At 39.3% G+C, this 20,353-nt stretch overlaps 2 protein-coding genes across 2 annotated transcripts in view; both read left to right on the top strand.

Annotated features, from left to right (window-relative positions):
- Positions 1-2,414: 2,414 nt before the first annotated feature.
- Positions 2,415-6,570, top strand: ctsh (cathepsin H). The gene is made up of 12 exons (XM_046037577.1): positions 2,415-2,541; positions 2,725-2,756; positions 2,895-3,000; positions 3,083-3,153; positions 3,249-3,353; positions 4,108-4,194; positions 4,316-4,371; positions 4,480-4,561; positions 4,675-4,743; positions 4,821-4,927; positions 5,561-5,686; positions 5,780-6,570. The coding sequence occupies exons 1-12, from the start codon at positions 2,478-2,480 to the stop codon at positions 5,847-5,849; spliced, it is 975 nt and encodes a 324-aa protein (XP_045893533.1). The 5' UTR covers positions 2,415-2,477; the 3' UTR covers positions 5,850-6,570.
- A 663-nt stretch (positions 6,571-7,233) lies between these two features.
- The window catches only part of blm (BLM RecQ like helicase), an 18,222-nt gene continuing 5,102 nt past the window's right edge, over positions 7,234-20,353 (top strand). The window contains exons 1-14 of the mRNA XM_046038141.1: positions 7,234-7,582; positions 8,220-9,001; positions 9,124-9,259; positions 10,509-10,606; positions 10,724-10,838; positions 11,256-11,914; positions 16,946-17,122; positions 17,218-17,336; positions 17,428-17,541; positions 17,754-17,852; positions 17,943-18,091; positions 18,193-18,299; positions 18,773-18,933; positions 19,082-19,277. Of these exons, the coding sequence (XP_045894097.1) occupies positions 7,488-7,582; positions 8,220-9,001; positions 9,124-9,259; positions 10,509-10,606; positions 10,724-10,838; positions 11,256-11,914; positions 16,946-17,122; positions 17,218-17,336; positions 17,428-17,541; positions 17,754-17,852; positions 17,943-18,091; positions 18,193-18,299; positions 18,773-18,933; positions 19,082-19,277 (3,007 nt within the window). The 5' untranslated portion in view covers positions 7,234-7,487. The remainder of the gene's footprint in view (positions 7,583-8,219; positions 9,002-9,123; positions 9,260-10,508; positions 10,607-10,723; positions 10,839-11,255; positions 11,915-16,945; positions 17,123-17,217; positions 17,337-17,427; positions 17,542-17,753; positions 17,853-17,942; positions 18,092-18,192; positions 18,300-18,772; positions 18,934-19,081; positions 19,278-20,353) is intronic.

The raw sequence follows: 20,353 nt of genomic DNA, 5'->3' as shown, positions 1-20,353 counted from the left end.
TGTTCCAGTGATTGTGGAACGTGACTGTATATCACTCTGTTATATGCATTGCTGTTTAAAACTATGATAAAACGTATGTGAATGACCTCTGCCTGCAGCATTCAAACACTATTTTTGTAGTAGTATAAGAGAGAGTGACCTGCTCTTTATATGAACATGGGAAAGTATTTTGTACTTTGTTGTTAATTCACCTCACTGAGATGTGCTGTACATTTTGTACATGCAACCCTGCTTTTTTTTCTCAATGTGTGAAACACAGTGTAATCCTTTCACAAAAAAAAAGAACAGTTGTATCTCAAGCTTAAACACAAAACGCAACAGTGTGGTTCTAAAACCATGACTTAGAGGTAGGAGACAACTTGAAAGTGTTTTGCATTTATACTGTAATCCTGTCTATAACCATTTCTGTTAGCAGGAATATAGTAACGTAGTGCTTATTCTGTGAATATTTGTATGTATTTTTACTATGTATGTACAGTACACTTTTGAAGCTCATATGGCAGGCATGCAACACCTTCACAGACAGAATAATACTATATACTTATACTGTATACACTTATACATGCACATACTCTTATAAGGTATATAAACAAATAAACATTTGCTGTTAGCAATACCCAGTGGTATGAAAATTATCTTTCAACCCTCATGTTTCCACACCTTAAGATCTATTCCCAGTTTTGTAAGAAAAAAAATGAAAAGATGACAAAATAAAAGAGATGATGATGATGATGATGATGACGATGATAACAACAAATTAACAAAAATATGTTTCCCAGTTACCTCTTGCTAATAAATAAATTTTTTATCAGGGTTATTTTGTCTCTAGTGTTTTTGTAGATCATCTGTCAGCTGACATCATGCTCGCTCAGACTGAAATAAAATATAAAATCCCAGAATTATCTGCAAACAAACCCCAAAAGACACACTATTTGGGGTGGCACTTCAAAGATGAATTCACAAAGACCGAGTTTATTGCAATGTTCAGTCACACATTTGCAAATGGACCTCTGAGCTTGCCAGAATGAGAGATACACATTACAAACAGTGTTTTGTCAGTACATTCTGTCTAGAGAGGCTCTTTCTGCCTCTGTCTGCTGGGCATCAAGAGTTGCTGATAACACTGGCAGGGAAAAGATGAGGTCCTAGGCATTACTCTGTCTAATATAAGAAAGATCAGTATAAAGTGAATAAGGCTTTCAAATTCAAATATGCCATAAGAATTCACAATTTTCAAAAATCTACATATGTTACATGTTAAAACACATTCTGTTGGACACACAGTTTGGGCCAGTACTGAACCAATTATTTAATATATCTAATGTCAATTTGTTACATAAATGTTTTCACATGGCTGGATTAACCTCCCTGCAGCAAAAAATTGTTGTTTCCGTCCCTCCTTTATCCTATCATATACCCAATACCCAGACCAACCAGGCTTCAGATTTTCCTTATGTGAATTAGTTTGAGGCATTTTGGTTAAACACAATTGTATTGAGGAATGTGTAACGACGACATAAACTAAAATTAAGAGTAGATTTTGGGGCCCCTCTTCATGGCAGGGCAATAAAGATTGGTTAGCTGATTTTGAATTTGAACTGTGGTACAAGTTCTAAAAGAAATTTGCAGTTAATCACATTAAAAACAACCAATTAACAAACAGTACATCTGAGAGTTGTTGGCTTTTTTCATTAAAATATTAAAATGCCCATTCCACATCTCAATAAAGTATGGGTTGGTGTTTTGGCTGTTTGAGGTATTTATTCGCTGGTTGATACATACAGACTATGAAAAACACATACTAAATGTATCCAACCATTCTGTAGGCCAGTTGTTCTTAAGCTTTTTCACTTCAAGGACCCCTAAACTGACAAAAAATAGACCACTGACCTCCATTTGATAAGATTTTATAACAGAAAGTGTATGAAACCTGTGACTTAAATGGTCATATGTCATTTGTCATTGTGTTACTTATGGATGGAATTATAGTGAAAATAAATTATTCCCCATTTTGCTGGGGACCCCCTCAAGGAGCCCTGGGAGTCCCTGGACCTCACTTTGAGAACCACTGAGTGCAGGCTACACAATTTGACTTTTAGCACCTTAGAAAACCTTAAATCTAACAAAGAGGAAAATCTGAGGTTATTGCAAGTTCTTGTCGCCTTCATGTCACGTGGTCTTGAAGGGTTAATGTAAAATATGAGCAACTCCTTAATAATTAAGTGGCTTTGACATTAGATTCATATCAGTGGTTCAAGATGTGCAGTAGGGCTGCGCACAAATTTCCCATTTGATAGTCTAAATGTAAACATCGGTAAAAGCATTATGTTTGACACTGATTGGTTGATTGTTTCACTGTTGTAATTTTTTTTGTCAGTAGGGGAATTTGAACAGGCAGTAGTTCACCTCGTGACTTCTCATCTTCTTCACTTCACTTTTAGCTGCTGTCTCTGACACGGCCGGCTGAAGCGATCGCGATGAACACTGCGCTTTTGTTTACTTTACTGTCCGCGGCTTCGGCTTTTCATCTGTCTGCACGAGGTAAGCCGAGCTGAGGTCGTGCGTTTTTGTACAATAGGCTATGCTTACTTTTGAAGTTAAATTATTTGTGTTAAACCCTTGCTTTCACTTTCATAATCTACCACGGCGTCTATTCATTTGTTCTTTTTGTTTAATTATCTGTATTACATATCCTGCTATGTTGACAATATGAATTGTTTACAGACGAGTTTCACTTCAAGTCATGGATGGGAACGGTATGTTGCAGTATCAAATACAGGATATGGTTATGATGAAGTTACAGTTCTTCTGACGCTCAAATGTGAGCTACATGATTACAACCGTGTAAACTGATCACTACTCAAATATAATTCATCTTTAAACTAATCTTTCAGCACAACAAGTTGTACAGCGTGAAGGAGTACTATGAGAGACTCCAGATATTCACTGAGAACAAGAGGAGGATCGACAAACACAATGAAGGAAATCACTCGTTCACAAGTAGGCTTGTTGCCTTTACTGTTTTTTTCTTTAATATATTCCATAATAAAATGTGTTGAATCTTGTTTACCTCTTCCTGCAGTGGGGCTGAACCAGTTTTCAGACATGACTTTTAGTGAATTTCGAAAGTCTTTCCTCTGGTCTGAGCCACAGGTAATGGCATTCCACACAGGAAGTAGTGTAGGGCCTACATGTTTTAGGGCAGCGAGCCAGGGTAGTTAATTTACATAGTCTACTGCCTTTTACAGAACTGCTCTGCTACCAAGGGGAATTACCTCAGCAGCAACGGACCATATCCAGACTCCATCGACTGGAGAAAGAAGGGAAATTATGTGACAGATGTGAAAAATCAGGTGAAGTTTAACTGCACAATGGTCCACACACATTTTATTGATCTCAAAGGTCACAGTACAGTACATTGTTGCTTTCAGCACAGCAAATTAAAAGAATTTCTGGTGATAACCGATGACTCCGGCCATAATTGTCAATAATATTATAATCCTGTGGTTCCCAAACTGGGGGGGCAGGCTTCATTGGGGGGTTAGGGGGTTAGTACATACTAAATCCAAGAAAGTTTTGAGTTTGTAGTGTTCACACTGGAAAAGTTACAATATAAAGTATACTCATAACAGTCATTATGAATACTAAAAAAATCTTCTATGTGTGCTGTTAATGGACATAATACAATGAAAAAAGTAAAACTCACAGATGAGAAAAAAATTAAAACATCATGTGGTAAAATAGTTCCAGAAACACCCCAGAAAAAAAATGCATTTTTGAAAATACATTTTGCTTTCTCTTTGGCAATTTTAAGTTGTAGTTTGATGACTTCTGGCGGCACATACGTATAATTTAGGCCTTTTCAGAGAGTACAAGGGGCATATAAAGAACAAACCGGTGATGCTCATCAAGCAAACATGTCAATCAAATCCAAAATATGAAGAAGCTCTTGGTTTTGAGTTAACTCTCAATATAGTGGGGAAGGCTTTTATCTATTGTGTGCAAAAACTCTGGCAGTCATTTTACTTGTTGTGGTTATTTGCACACACTTTTCCATGAATTCATCTCACAAAATCCCATTATTGTACCCCTTTTTTTGCACCAAAGGGAGGTTGTGGTAGTTGCTGGACTTTTTCAACAACCGGCTGTTTGGAGTCTGTTACAGCTATCAAGACTGGGAAACTCATACCACTGGTGACTTTCTTTCACTTTTCTATGAAAACTGCTGCTCTTGTATAATAAAAATGTAGCACCTTTGTCGTAATAGGCTAAAGAGTATTTACTGTAATTTTTAACTAATGTTTTTATTACTTAGTCTGAACAACAGCTGGTAGACTGCGCCCAGGACTTCAACAACCATGGATGTAGCGGGTGAGAGGCAAACAAATGTTTCCCTCCTCTTTTGATCATTTCTTTCTAACTACCTCTGTTTTCATCACCGCAGATATATTTTTATAACAAGATCTTTATTTATCTCAGCGGCCTTCCCAGTCAAGCATTCGAATACATCATGTACAACAAGGGACTGATGACAGAGATGGACTACCCATACACAGCTTATGTAACTCTATTTGCAATTGGTCTACATTACAAGCGCAACTAAATAATAAGAAAAACTGACTTTGAAATTAACATATTCAATGGATTTTGAATGTTTGTTTTTTGTTAAATCAGGAGGGTGCTTGTTCGTATAAACCTGAACTGGCGGCAGCTTATGTGAAAGATGTGGTGAACATAACAGCGGTGAGTGAACATCTTTCTCAATGTAAGATCAATGTAAGTATTGAACGCCTGTGAGTAATGATATCTTTCTGTTACAGTACAATGAGATGGAGATGGTGGATGCGGTCGCCACACGCAATCCTGTCAGTTTTGCCTTTGAAGTGACCTCTGACTTCATGCATTACTCAAAGGGCGTGTACACCAGGTGAGGAGAAGTCATAGAAATATTGTCAAATACTGTATATTCTTGGAAATTGTCTGTAAGTTTTCATTCCTTTTTACACTTACATTTACTTACAGTAAATTGGTTATTAATAAACGTGTGACCACTAGAATGACACAAACACTAAGGCACAGTTTATTTTATGGTAATATACACTATACTAAATGGATGAAAGAAATTACACAGAGTTTGCTATCTTGGGGTAGAAAAATCCTGCTTCACCTAGTGTTTTTTCTTTTTGTTTTTCTCTAGGTTTGAGCTGTAGGTCACATCTTTAGTAATATATAAAATTATAGAAAAATATAACTACTTGAAACGTGAGGAATATTTTACAATTTTAAATCCAGCTACCACCAACTTGGGACAATGTGTCTGTCTTATATTTATTTGTGATTGATATGGTAACACATCGACTAGATTTATAATGCACAATTTTTTTTGTGTTGGCAGACTGAACTTTAAAATCACATTATACATTAAATGGAACACTAATTTATTTGTTTAGAGCATGTTCAGTCAAACAGTTAGATTTGAAAGTGGTTTAGTTCCTCTTTCTTTATTAAAACAGTCATGTGTATAAAGTTGGATGGAACTTGCTTCTCTTCCTCCTTTCAGCACTGAATGCCACAACACCACAGACATGGTGAACCATGCAGTGTTAGCAGTCGGGTATGGACAGGAGAATGGCACCCCTTACTGGATAGTAAAGAACTCATGGGGATCCAGCTGGGGGATTGATGGGTAAGTCTTCTATTTTACCACATTCAGGGATATATTACTAAATGTATAGGATGCCAACCAGAGAAAGATCAAAATAACGTTCTCCTCTTACAGATATTTCCTCATTAAACGTGGGAAGAACATGTGTGGACTTGCTGCCTGCTCATCTTTCCCGGAGGTGTGATTTTCCCATGATGGCAAACTACAAAAGGGCTGAAAAGGCAGCAGAATACTAACTTTTTTTTAATCATACAGGTTAATTTTTAAATAAAGACTAGCCTACTGTGTAACCATGTACAGTGGTGTTTTGCACAATGGAGTAAACACTATGATAGAATAGACAAGGTAATTTCCTGATATATCACTAAATCTGAAATGATCACTTCTTCGTTGTAGTTAAATTTACAAATAAAATATATATAATCCATTTGTTTGAGTCTTCCATCACAATACATTGCAGCTGTCTGCAAGATGCGCAAATATGAGGGCTATAGTAAGAATAATTGAAGATGGTATGATGATGTGTTGCTGTCTATGATTACACAAAACAACCCTAGAACAAGAAAGAGAGTGCACACATTAACAAAAACGTTGTAACCCACTGTGACATGTAAGATTAGTTGAACTGCAAACACAAAATACATTTTAATTGAGCTTCTAATTTCGTTGTAAATAATTGTTGCATATTGATTGTATAGCGTAAATAATGTGTTAATACTTAAAACTCTTCGTAGAATGTTAATTGTATATCGATCACATATACTGTGTTTTCAGTGTATATATATACATCTACGTTGAATGTTACTGATTCTACAATACTGCATCTGTTCTCTAACATTCCCCTGTGCTGCTATGTCAACCTGAATTTCCTCTACGGGGGATTAATAAAGTTATATCTTATCTCATCTTAGGGCAAAACTGGTTTATTGCATTAGGAATAAGTGATATCCATCCATCGTCAACCGCTTATCCTGTGTACAGGGTCGCGGGGGGGCTGGAGCCCATCCCAGTTGACATTGGGCGAAAGGCAGGGTACACCCTGGACAGGTTGCCAGTCCATCGCAGGAATAAGTGATATGAGTGAGCCTAAATGCAGCAGTCAAGACCTGCCTATAATCATTTTGTGGCCTTAGTAAAATAGGCTACTGAAACATGCTCAGGTCCAATTTTTAGAATTAAAATGGCTTAAAACACAGATTTACAATTCTGCATGTTTTGCAGGTTTTAACACCCCACTACCTCAGGGACATACAACAACTTACCAGTAACATACCTGTGGTACAATTCGAATATTTCAAACATTTCTATGGTCAGTAATGCTGCCCTAGCAGGCTCCAGTAGTTGAAAATGTGTCCGGAAAGAGCTTGGTTTCTCCATATGGAAAAGTATCATTTTAAATTGACCAGCATTAACATTAACAGTACACTGAATTATTGCAGTGATCACATTTTTATGTTCACTTACAGTCTGGGAAATGTAGTATTGTACGAGGTCGGGTATATCATAATACTACATTTCCCAGAATCCTCATTCCTGATTCGACCAATAAGGAGTCAGCTTGTTGGCTGGGCGCTAAATCTGTCTTCTGTCTGCCGCATACAGAAACTAAATGTTGGGGTAAAATTAGTAGATAAGACTGTCTGAGTTTAATGAACTTTACTGAATTACAACCCCGCGGCGAGACAAACTCAGCGCGAGCCTCCGGTCACTTGTCTCATCCCGTGTCACGAGCAATGCTGAAGAAACTGGCCGCCGCAACTTTGTGAACCTAGCTCGGACTGCTAGCTAGCTAACGCTCGCTAGTTCAGCTTCTTCTCCAACAATGTCTACTCTTCCACAAAATAACTTGAAGGAACAGCTGGCGAGGCACAGCAATGCGGCTCAGACCAGGTTGTCTCTGGCTAAACCCAAATCGGGGTAAGTTTACCGTGAGCAGGAAAATAACTGAAGCTAACAGTTAGCTTTGAGCTGTCAGCTCTGCTAACATAATAAACAGACGTCTGTATTAGCTAGTAATTAACGTTAGCGAAACTGGAATAAGGTAGCTTTGTCAGAGATTACAGACAAAAAAATGCATTTGCTTATTACCAGGGGCCCGTGCATCCAGAACAAGGTAGTTAACGTTAGTTTCACATCGCGATATGAACAATTCATCATGAATACAGTGAATTTATCACATAACACATTTAATATTGATCTAGCTGGTGGAGGCTCTAGAGACATAATGGAGACGCAATACTATGCACCTAGCAATTTTAAAGTCAATCTATAATAATAATAATTTGCTCTGTTATCACTTGTAACTACTGATTTGACCTGAGATCCTGTGGCTCCAGCTGCTGCAACTGCTGTGGAAATGGTACCAGAACACACAATTAAATGTTGTAACCATCAGATATTTACCAGACAGTTACATACAAAGAAAAAATACTAATTAATAGAAAAAAATTTTGAAAGCACACAAAAAGATTTTGACTGTCCTCTTAAATCATCTAATCTAAAGTTTAATGGGCACAGTATGTTTTCATAATTTCACACCGGTTTTATTTTTCAGGGCCTTTTCTTTCAGAAAGAAGTCCTCATCGGGTACAACCAAGGTGGCAGTCCCGACCAAGGTAATCTGCACTAGTGTTTTGACAGACAGGAATGTCAATGTCCCTAAGAACAGTTTGGTGACTAAATCTCCTTTGACATTTTTAAACAAGCTTGAGAGATCTCAAAAATCCAAAATCAACAACTTCTTCTCTGTAAGTACAAAAGACAAGTCGGACTCCATTAGCCCAACAGGTAACTGTGCTCCTGCAGGCCAGACTCCTTCAGCAGTGTCTGGTCCAACTAAATCTGACAACCAGATTAAAAGTGGCACACAAGGCAGTTCCATAAGTCTGGATGCATCTCTTGGATTCCCAATGGATGACTGGGATGATTTTGATGACTTTGAAACTACTGCCAAAGGAAAAAATGACTCAGTCAGATCCGAAGTATCGGGGAAGAGCTCCAATCCACTGTCATCTCCCAGGGAAGACAAAACACAATTCACAGGGAAACTAAACCATGATGCCTCTCTTATGACGCCAGAGGAAAGCAACAGTTCTGCAAGCAAGAATGGTCTTTGCAGAAGTGAACTATCTTGTATGAAAATAGATGAACTGGAGCACAGTGTTGACAAAGCTGCAGTTTCACCCGGACATAGTTTGAACCAGGACCCAGCAGAGTGGGAACTTGAGGATTCTCCAGTTAAAATGAGCAGAAGACGTCCTCCTGCCCATCTTCAGGCTGTCATGAGTGATAGTGAAGAGGACAACGATGTGCTCGAGCCTTTTAAAGGAATGAAAGGTAATAAACTGCTTGTTGCGGCATTTGCATTTTATTTGTACATTGTAGGGAGAATATTCAGATAGTGTGGGAAGCATTGAATTATAAAAAAAATACATGCTATATCTTTTTGCCCTTTTTAGATGATAAGAAAACATGGATTGACCCAGAGGTAATAGAGCTTGATGGCAACTCAGAGCCTGAAGATGACCTTGATTACATTCCCCCTTCTCCGATCCCTGATGAGATCTCTTACACTACTTCTGCATTGGAGATGAGGTCAGTCTATGTATTTTACTAGTGATAGACAGATTAATCAGGCCGATATCTAGCGTTTTGAAATAATCACTCTCCCTTAAACACCCGTCACGTTCTGAAATCTACAGCATAACCCAATATTTTCTCCATTTATTTAACTAATAAATAAATCCATCAAAAACAACACGTTAATGGCTAAACTAACGTGTATTATATTATGGAGTTATACATGACTTTTCTTTGTTTTACTACCGGTAGACCACTATATTTTACCATTGTTCCTGTATACATCGTAGTGAATTAGAATTAAAATGTGTATTTTCTGTAATCAAAACCAGTATGTTCACAGGAGTTGTACTGTTAAGAGTACGCCACTGATTTAGCATTACACTCTGTTTTTAAAAAAAAATATCAATCGATTTGATGTATCATAATTTTTTATTCCGCACATTCTCCTTCCTTGTCAGAAACTAGCGCCTACATTGCCCACAATGCAGCTCAACTGCCAACAGTTTGGTTGGAGATTCAGGTCTGTTCTGCTAGTAGCTGCTAATGTAGCCTCTAGCTGCTGGCCTTAAAACAGAGATGAGGAGTGGGCTACAGAGGTCTGCTTCTGTCTAACTCCTCACCCCCAGATGATAAACTTTTGGTTTTCAGTTCTAACTGACGCTACCTCATCACATTACTTGAGGCATTTTATCAGACTTCAAGCCACAGAAGGCTTTTTACAACTTTTTTTTCATATGCAGTATCTCAGATAATCCTGAAATGTTTTTCTGTGAAACACAATACAAAAGTAGCTTTATTAATAGTGATGCATTTAGACATGTGACATGGTAAATTTATGTTATGCTAACATCTCACCACACAGCCATAACGTAGTTATGGCTTTAATTGGGTTTTTCTTGTTTTCTGTTAAAATCAGAGCTCAGGCTAGCTCGAGGCAGTTTACAATGTCTACTTTTATCTACAATGTGGTGAGGCAGAGTCCAACATCTAACTGTGCACTATTGCTTTTCATCCAAACTCTTGTAGTAAACATGAACCTGTTTTTTGTAGTTTTTGGGCTTATGTGTACTGATTTGAAGAAAATGTCAGTTGATGTACACGTTGGTTAAAACAAAATACATTTTACTTTTGACAAGTAATATGTATTTGATACAGTTATTATTGTGCGGAAAGTTGTAGTGCTAATGCTTCATATAATTTGTTTTACTGTAATAGATAAAAAGGAAGCAAAAGGGCATAACTTTTATTTTATTTTAAACAGATCTAAATCAGCTGATGCTGAAAGCAGATACAGTCCTGTGCAATCAAAGGGACCCGTCACAGCACTACATGAATCTGATCACACATTAGACAAAACAAGTGGGTGTTTTTCTGGTTTGTCCAGAACTTGTTCACATTTTTGGTCATCAAATTAGGACTCTAATCTTGGTCTCCGTTCATTAATTTTGTTGTTTCTTTCTTTTGATCGCATCACAGATGAGCAACTGTTAAGTATCATGGAGTCCATTTGTGCTCTGGTCGATTTCATCCCTGAACATGAGCTAATAGCTCTGTCTTGTGGAAGTGAGCTTTTGCTGAAGAGGGCTCAAAGGTGTGTATATTTGGGTAAAAAACAGCATTAATATTATTCATGGTATTTGAATGATATCTCACTATTATTGCAATCACCTGCCTTTTTTATTAACAAGGCCCGGGTAGCTCACTGACACTCCCCCCTTCCCTCTCAAATACTGCATATCTTTGCACATGTAAATATTATTTAATTTCACATCATTTTACACACCCGTTATATTGCTTATATTTGGTGTTTGTTAAGTGTTAATCATTATTCTTCTATTATTTTATATTTTGTCAATCTATCCCATATTTATATATTTCTACATTTATTTATGTCAACTGTATGTTTGTCTTTGTCTACGTGTAGCACCTTATCGCCAAAACAAATTCCTCGTACGTGTAAAAACTACTTGGCAATAAAAGCTTTTCTGATTCTTTCTTTTTCACACAGGAAGAGGATCCTTGCAACTGGTGGCGGCAGTTCATTGAGGATGCAGCAGCCCGACAGCACTATGATTTCTGAACCCAGCTTTAAAGACAAATCTTCTTTTAGCTGTGATACGTCGAGTGTTATGTCATCTAGCAGCTCTGTGCCTGTGGACTCCAAGAAGCCTCCTCCGATCAGGAGATCTTCTTTCATCTCTGTGGACTACGACTCTGATCACTCTGACAGTATTATTATTGGGAAACCCATTCACAGCAGGACCATGTATGTAGAACGTGAGAGTATCTGTGACTCTCCATCAACCCACAGCCTCACAAATCCATCTTTTAATTTCTCTAAGAAAACAAGCACAAACCAGGATGGTTCAGATCTCTTCTTCTCACCCAAGAAGCCAGAAACTGGTTTTCAGAACAAACCTGAAACCCCAGTAACCATGACAGCGGCAGAGGACATAGAACCAGATGACTTTTACATTGACGACTTTGACATAGATGACTTCAACGACTCAGATATTCCTGGTTACTTTGATGAACCGTCAGTGTCGGGACAAACGTCCGGCACCGTGACTCCAACAGTGAAAGAGGGGGGACCAAGCAAATCTTCATGGGAGAAGAAACCAACAACGCCTGCTCCTGCTCCCAAGCCTTCAAAGATCTGCTCTCCTGGTAAGTTAGAATGGCAGGGAATGATCTGGGCCTGTGCTCGCCAATCTGTCAGTAAAAATTAGTCTTTAATGGTCCCAAATGCTCAGAGTATTGCAGGCTGAGGTTTATTTATGTACCTGTGGGTAGATTTGGTGTGCAGTAGCGGCATCCATCTTGACACGCAGTTTTACAAACAACACACACAGTAGATAAGATAAAAGTACAATAAGTACAATAAATAAGGTAGGACGTGTTCATCTGAGTGAGGCTGCTGGAACAGTTCTTATACTGTTTGGCAGTAAAGCATACATAAACTTAAAAAACAGATACACCTGTTGGTCTTAGAATGTGTTATATTTGTGTTATATTTATTTATGTGGATCTGCGCATACGTTGGCGTCCATAGCTACCTGTCGGAAGCTCTGTCTTAAACCTGACTTTTATCCAGTTTTAATCCACACTTTTACGTTACATTTTTTATACCCTTTTTATTTAACTTAAGTTTTTAACTTAAGTTTTATGTGGGTTAAGGGTTATTTTAGTCATCCGACATGGATTTGAAGCTAGATGGCCGTAAAAACGCTATCAACACTACTGATCCCAACAATGCTCCGGCTAACCGAGATAACTCTGCCCCATGAGGACTTCATACTCCTTAAGAAAGCAAACAAAAAGATTGCTGACCTAATGGAAGACATCCGACGACTTTCAGAGGAACTCAAAGAGAAAGATTCCCTGCTAACTGGCTTTACGGATGTGGCTTCAGTACAAGCCATACAGATTGTTTCTCTTAGCGCAACCGCTAACATCCAGGACACTGTGCTGTGGGACCCCTCTACCCTTCCAAGGCTTTCTTCCTGCTCAACTCCGAAGCATCAGTCAACCTGGGCTGTGTGGTGGTCCGTGGCTGCAAGAGAGGCTCAGATGGGGCTGCCTCTCCACTGCGCATCAGCCTCTCCAACCGCTATGCAGCCCTGTCTGACGACACTCCGGTCCATCCAGTGGATGCACCTGCGGCTTCGAGTCTACCTGATACGGATCCCTTTCGGCGGACAGTGCCTGCCGACACTGTTGCATCTCCTCTACCGGCGGCATCTCCTGCACTGGCAGTTAACTGTGATCGGCTGGGCCGCCGGTCTGCTGCTGGGCCTGATTGGCGACCGTCATCCCAGTCAAAAACCTCCGCTTCCCAATGTAGGATCCTGAAGGAGGCTGTGCTCAGACGCTCCGGAGGCTGTCTCTACCCTGCACCGTCAGGTAGTCCTTCTCTCATGTCTGTTACTGCTACTCCAACACAACACTTGGCAGCTCACACACTCCATTCTCAGTCCGCACGCAGTGTTGAAGCAGATTCTGCTCAGTCCTGCTCTGGAACCGCACAACCAGAATCTCCTCATCCCCTTTTCTCCCCAACCACACTAATAATTGGTGACTCCATAACCAGAAACATCAGTTTCTTTAACGCTACCACTCACTGCTTCCCCCGGTGCCACCACAGCTGACATTTTAAAAAAAAACTCCAGGACCTGATGCCGTCGCTCCCGTCCTCCATCACAAGAGTGATAGTCCATGTGGGAACAAATGACACAGCTCTTCAGCAGTCTGAGCTGACAAAATCAGATTTGAACCGTCTTTTTAACTTTTTAAAGCAGTGTGGAAAGTTCGTTTTTATCTCTGGTCCCATTCCCACAGTTGTTTGCGGTGCTGGCCGCTTCAGTAGACTCCTTGGCCTCCACGAAGGGCTCCAGTCCGCCTGCAGGGCTCATGGTGTGTTATGTGGATAATTTTAATATTTTCTGGCAAAGAATGTCTCTTTTTAAGACAGACAGACTTCACCCAAACAAACGGGGCTCAGAAATGTTAGCTGCATGCATACAGCATGTGGTTCGGTGCCCTCCACACATGACTTACGTGAATGCCTAATCATTCATGCAGCACACCTGGACACACCACCGCTCACTGAACAGATCTCTGCCTCACTGCCACAAACAACTGTCTCCACCTGCTGGCATGTAAATCCGTCTGCTCCCAGCGTTGTTCCAAAGACTTCTATTCCTGTCATCATCACGCATAGACAGTAAACCGAAATGTGCACATCCCACAGAAATCATAGTAATCTCTTAAGGATTAGGACAACTGCATCAACTCCAGCACCCAGAACAAACTCATTTAAAATGGCTCTCTTCAATGTGAGATCACTTTCAAGTAAGACTTTTATCTTAAATGATTTTATCTTGTCTGCAAATCTAGATTTTATGTTTTTAACTGAATCCTGGTTGCAAATTAATGACTATAGCCAGCTAGCTGAACTGTGTCCGCCTCAATATGATTGTTTTAGTCAACCAAGGGTCAGTGGTCGTGGTGGTGGGCTAGTGAGCGTGTATAGGAAAAATTTTAAATGTCATCAAGTACGCTGTGATGAATTTAACTCCTTTTGAAGTTCTCACTCTTAAACTTGGAGGGCTGCAACCTATCATATTTGTTATAATTTATCATCCCCCAAAACCGCCTGGAGGATTTTTATCAGAACTTACTGAATTTTTATCTACTCTTGTTTTAAATTATGATAGACTTGTTCGTTGGGGCGATTTTAATATTCATGTTGATGACCCCAACAATGTTAATGCAACTGACTTTTTAAATATGGCCACTTTTTTTAACTTCAAACAACATGTCAAAGGGCAAACACATAACCGTGGTCATACGTTGGACTTGTGTCAGCATTTCCTCTGGAATTAGTGGACATGATATCTGACCACAGATGTATTGTTTTTAGCTGCGATTCGCCTGTTACTCATGCCGCCTCACCAAGCTCCGTGTGTTCTCGCATCTTTAATGAACAAAGTGTTTCAAAGTTTTGCACATTCTTTCAGAGCCAAAGCCAACACCTGTCTGATTCCAACACCAACAATCTGGTCGATCACTTCAATCATATCTGCTTGTCGTCACTAAATATTACTGCTCCTCTAAAGGTTAGGCCTGCGTATAAAGCTAGTAAGCAACCCTGGATAAATGACAGCATTCGCAGCCCAAAAAGGGAATACAGGAAAGCAGAGCGCAGATGGAAAAAATCCAGTCTCCAAGTCCATTACCTCAGTCTGAAGGATTTATTAATTTAAAGGATGCGAGGACACACTATTTTTCTGAACTCATTACTACACATAAACACAATCCCAGGTTTCTGTTTAAGACAGAAACCTGGTGTGAATTGTTTTTATCTTATTTTACCAATAAGGTGGTGTCAATCAGAGCCTCTATTACCCCCACTGCCTTGTACTCAGAGGTTCCTCACCAGCAACAAGAGAGTTTTAACCAGTTTTATCCCATCGACTTGTCTGAGCTTTTAAAAACAGTATCACAAATGAGAGTGTCCTCCGGCCCACTTGATATAATACCTACAAAATTTTTACTGAAAGTAATGGATTTTGTTGGGCCCCATTTGATCTCTGTTTTCAACAGCTCCCTATCTACTGGTTGTGTCCCTGATTATTTTAAAACGGCTTGCATGAACCCACTTTTAAAGAAACCTGGTTTAGATCCCTCCCTCCCACATAATTTTAGACCAATTTCAAAACTGCCTTTTATTGCAAAGATTCTAGAAAGAATTGTGTCCAAACAGCTGCTCACTGTACTGGAAAATAACAACATTATATGAAAAGTTTCAATCTGGTTTTAGGAAGTACCACAGCACTGAGACTGCCCTGCTTAAAGTCACCAGACCCTGGAATGCTGAGTTCACTTAACAACTGCCTTTGTGAAGTTAAAAAATGGATGTCAAATAATTTCCTCCAGCTGAACTCAGACGAAACCGAAATCCTGGTCATTGGGTCCCAGCAGATGGGAAAACAAATACTACCTTCTGCTGGTTCCCTAGTAAATCACATTAAGCCTGTTGCAAAGAACCTTGGTGTTTGGTTTGATAGTAATTTAAATTTCGAGCAGCACACCACAAAGCTTGTTCAATCATGTTTTTATCAACTTAGAAATATAGAAAAAATTCGATCTATGTTAACTTTTAAGGACACCGAGAACACTCCTTCATCTCATCACGCCTGGATTATTGCAACAGCCTTTTCACTTGTTTAACCCAAAAATCTACCGATCGACTCCAGACTGTCCAGAACTCAGCTGCCAGGCTTTTAACCAGAACTAAGAAATATGACAACATTACCCCTGTTTTAGCTTCATTACACTGGCTCCCAGTATGTTTTAGAATTGACTTTAAACTTTTATTGATCACTTTTAAAGCTCTTCATGGCCTCTTGCCTTGTTATATTTCTGACCTTTTAGTCCCATACACACCAGCACGTACCTTGAGATCCTCGGGCAGAGGAAATCAGGTCGGCTAAGTCAGTGAACTCTTAAGTCCCTTCTTAAAACATACTTTTATAGGAGAGCCTTTCCCGATCTTATTTGACTTTATTTTATCCCTTTTATTTTATTCTATTTTATATATATGTTAAACGTGTATTTTAGTCTTTTCAATGTTTTCTTGCCTTTATCATGTATTGTTTTTTTTGTATTATTGTCTTTTGTGTATTATTGTCTTTACACCTGTAGCACTTTGTAACTTGTTTTTGAAAAGTCCTCTACAAATAAAGATTATTATTATTAATTGCACACTAAAACTACAAGATGTCACCACTGATTTAATTTTACGAAATGTTGTAAAAACGAGAGATCATTAGAGCTTTTTAGCAAGAATGTCAAATTGAATGTAATTAAATATGTCAACTTGGGCTTTAGAGAATTTAGATTTGCATTTTTGACTATTTTGTGCCATTTTATTAAACAAACAATTAGTGATTAATTGAGGAAATAATTGGCAGGTTGATCTGTAATGAAAATAATTGGCAGTTGCAGCCTTAGATATCTTAAATGAGTAGGATTACTAAGTAGTCTTTGTTTGACCCTCAGCATATTTCTCAAGTGTGATTCTGAATTGATAAATACCTGACATAATTACAGGTCCTTATTTTGAGAATTTATGTAGTAGCTTGATGCTTCTTCTGCTAAATTTTAATGAGTCAGCTCTAATGTTTTCCATTGCAGAACCCACCTTCCGGAACCCGGCTCATGACCGCTTCAGAGGGTTCAACTTCCCCCACTCACAGGAGATGATGAAGATCTTTCACAAGAGATTTGGTCTTCATCAATTCAGGTTCAATCAACTTGAAGCAATTAATGCAACCCTTCAGGGAGAAGACACATTTGTTTTGATGCCCACAGGTTAGTAATGAATGAAAAGTTACTAAAACAAACAGATTCAGCATGTCAAGTGCAGTAAGAACATCCCCATTTCTCTGTAACTGATGCGTTTGCAGGCGGGGGTAAAAGCCTGTGCTACCAGCTGCCTGCCTGCGTGTCATCAGGAGTCACTGTGGTCATCTCCCCACTTAAATCACTCATTGTAGACCAGGTCCAGAAACTCACTACACTGGATGTAAGTATGTTTACCCCTGCTTGTCTAGAGCAACAGCATGAAGTATGACATTATGATATGTGTCGTCTTTTTGTAATGTCCCACATTTCAGATCCCAGCAACAAGCCTGTCTGGTGATAAAAGTGACACTGAAACAGGGAGGATCTATATGCAGCTCTCCAGGAAAGACCCCATCATTAAACTGCTCTACGTCACTCCTGAGAAGGTGAGAAGTGGATGAATCACACTCTTAATGTTGGCACCTGTAAGTGTGTTTTCTTGGATGCTATAAATAACGTTAGCAGTAACTTGTATGTCTATGAAGATTCTCAGTCTTCCAGGTCATATTTATCCTTGCATAATATTTAATTAGCTGCTTTTATCCTTAGATACAGATGATTTTTACTCAAGACTGATGCATCTTCTCTTCTCCCCTAGGTGAGTGCAAGTAACAGGCTGATCTCCGCCCTGCAGAACCTGTACGAGCGCCGCCTTTTAGCCCGGTTTGTCATAGATGAGGCCCATTGTGTCAGTCAGGTGTGTTCCTCTGCTTTATACACAATCTGCAGTATGCTTTTATTTTTGCAACAGCCACTGAAAATCCTCCTGTGAAATAAAATCTTTCAGTGGGGCCACGATTTCCGGCCAGACTACAAGAGGTTGCATGAACTGCGTCAGAAGTTCCCCAATGTGCCGATGATGGCCCTGACAGCCACCGCCACCCCCCGTGTTCAGAAAGACATCCTCAACCAACTGAATATGACTCGGCCGCAGGTGTACGTGCCCCACCTCAGCCTCTATCTCTCTCAAGATTTCTTTTAAATTAGTTTTTTTAATATTATTAAATTCATTCATTTTCCGTCTAATATATTTTCAGGTTTACCATGAGTTTCAACAGAACAAACCTGAAGTATGCCGTGTTGCCCAAGAAACCCAAAAAGGTTGATGAGGACTGCATCACCTGGATCAAGAAGCACTACCCCCGTAAATAATTCATTTTCTGATCTGTTATTTTCAGAACACTGCCAAAACTGTGGAAAATTCAACACTATTTATATGTGAGCACAGTCTGATGTCTGCCTGTCATATCTGAATAATGTTAAAGGGACAGTTAGTCAGAAATCATCAGTCTAATATGATATGATATAAAGTGGAGATAGTGGAGTCTAGTCAGTTAATTTCTGACACCTCAGGTCAGAAAAAATGTTCCTCTGTGGTTACTACAGATTTAGGACTTTTTTAATGGAAGCAAGAAAGAATATTTTTTTAAACTTATGGTATCAAAAATAACTTTAAAAACTTGTCAAATGACTAATTGCGTTCAAGTAGCTTTGTAATAAATGAAAGAATGACCCATTTTTTTTTAAATGATACCGGTGTGGCATATTTTCTCAGTGAATACAAACTCCCTCTGAATGTGTGTATTGATTATTAACCTGCGTCTCTGCATGCTGCAGGTGACTCTGGTATTGTGTACTGCCTGTCCCGCAATGACTGTGATGCCATGGCTGAGAGTCTGCAGAGAGCAGGGATTTTAGCTCTGTCGTATCACGCAGGCCTGCGTGACAGTGACAGAGAATATGTGCAGACCAAGTGGATCAATCAGGACGGCTGCCAGGTGAGGTCACCACTGCATCACTGTTATTATATAAATATTACTAGATAGTACTGGATACAAAGAAATTAGCATAAAAATAAAGCAGTAGCTGTTTAAATGTCTTAGAGTGCACATTGCTCCTGTTTCACTGTTTCTCTTTGTCTGCCAGGTCATCTGTGCCACCATAGCCTTTGGCATGGGCATTGACAAGCCTGATGTGCGCTATGTGATCCATGCCAGTCTGCCAAAGTCAGTGGAGGGTTACTACCAGGAGTCTGGGAGAGCTGGCAGAGATGGAGAGATCTCTCACTGTATTCTCTTCTACTCCTACACCGACGTTCACCGCATCAAGAGGATTATCAGCAGTATGTGGCCATAATATAGACCTTTCTTCTTGCAGGCAAAAGTTTAATGGATCGTTCTAGTTTTGTGATTTGTGTATGTATATACTATATATGGAGTATTTATTCATCCTATCGTCAAGCCTATAAAATCATTCAGAGCATGTTCACTTTCCAAATGACAACTGTATACAGGTGCTAGTCATATAATTAGAATATCATCAAAAATTTGATTTATTTCAGTAATTCCATTCAAAAAGTGAAACTTGGATATTATATTCATTCATTACACACAGACTAATATATTTCAAATGTTTATTTAATTTAATTGTGATGATTAAAACTGACAACTAATGAAAATCCCAAATTCAGTATCCCCGAAAATGAGAATATTACTTAAGACCAATACAAAAAAAGGATTTTTAGAAATGTTGGCCAACTGAAAAGTATGAACATGAAAAGTATGAGCATGTACAGCACTCCCGATACTAATACTTAGTTGGGACTCCTTTTGCCTGAATTACTGCAGCAATGCGGCGTGGCATGGAGTCGATCAGTCTGTGGCACTGCTCAGGTGTTATGAGAGCCCAGGTTGCTCTGATAGTGGCCTTCAGCTCTTCTGCATTGTTGGGTCTGGCGTATCGCATCTTCCTCTTCACAATACCCCATAGATTTTCTATAGAGTTAAGGTCAGGCGAGTTTGCTGGTCAACTAAGAACAGGGATACCATGGTCCTTAAACCAGGTACTGGTAGCTTTGGCACTGTGTGCAGGTGCCAAGTCCTGTTGGAAAATGAAATCTGCATCTCCATAAAGTTGGTCAGCAGCAGGAAGCATGAAGTGCTCTAAAACTTCCTGGTAGATGGCTGCGTTGACCTTGGACCTCAGAAAACACAGTGGACCAACACCAGCAGATGACATGGCACCCAAAACCATCACTGACTGTGGATACTTTACACTGGACTTCAAGCAACGTGGATTCTGTGCCTCTCCTCTCTTCCTGCAGACTCTGGGACCTTGATTTCCAAAGGAAATGCAAAATTTACTTTCATCAGAGAACATAACTTTGGACCACTCAGCAGCAGTCCAGTCATTTTTGTC

The sequence above is a fragment of the Micropterus dolomieu genome, linkage group LG22 (assembly GCF_021292245.1).
Source record: "Micropterus dolomieu isolate WLL.071019.BEF.003 ecotype Adirondacks linkage group LG22, ASM2129224v1, whole genome shotgun sequence".
Classification (NCBI taxonomy): Eukaryota; Metazoa; Chordata; class Actinopteri; order Centrarchiformes; family Centrarchidae; genus Micropterus; species Micropterus dolomieu.
This window is presented reverse-complemented; position numbering and strand designations above follow the sequence as displayed.

Excerpts from the sequence above, each read along its gene's own strand:
- ctsh (XM_046037577.1), top strand. The coding sequence starts at position 2,478 with ATGAACACTGCGCTTTTGTTTACTTTACTGTCCGCGGCTTCGGCTTTT. Across the intron at positions 4,372-4,479 it reads AACAACCATGGATGTAGCGG|CGGCCTTCCCAGTCAAGCAT; the intron begins GTGAGAGGCAAA and ends TATTTATCTCAG. Across the intron at positions 4,928-5,560 it reads TCAAAGGGCGTGTACACCAG|CACTGAATGCCACAACACCA; the intron begins GTGAGGAGAAGT and ends TCCTCCTTTCAG.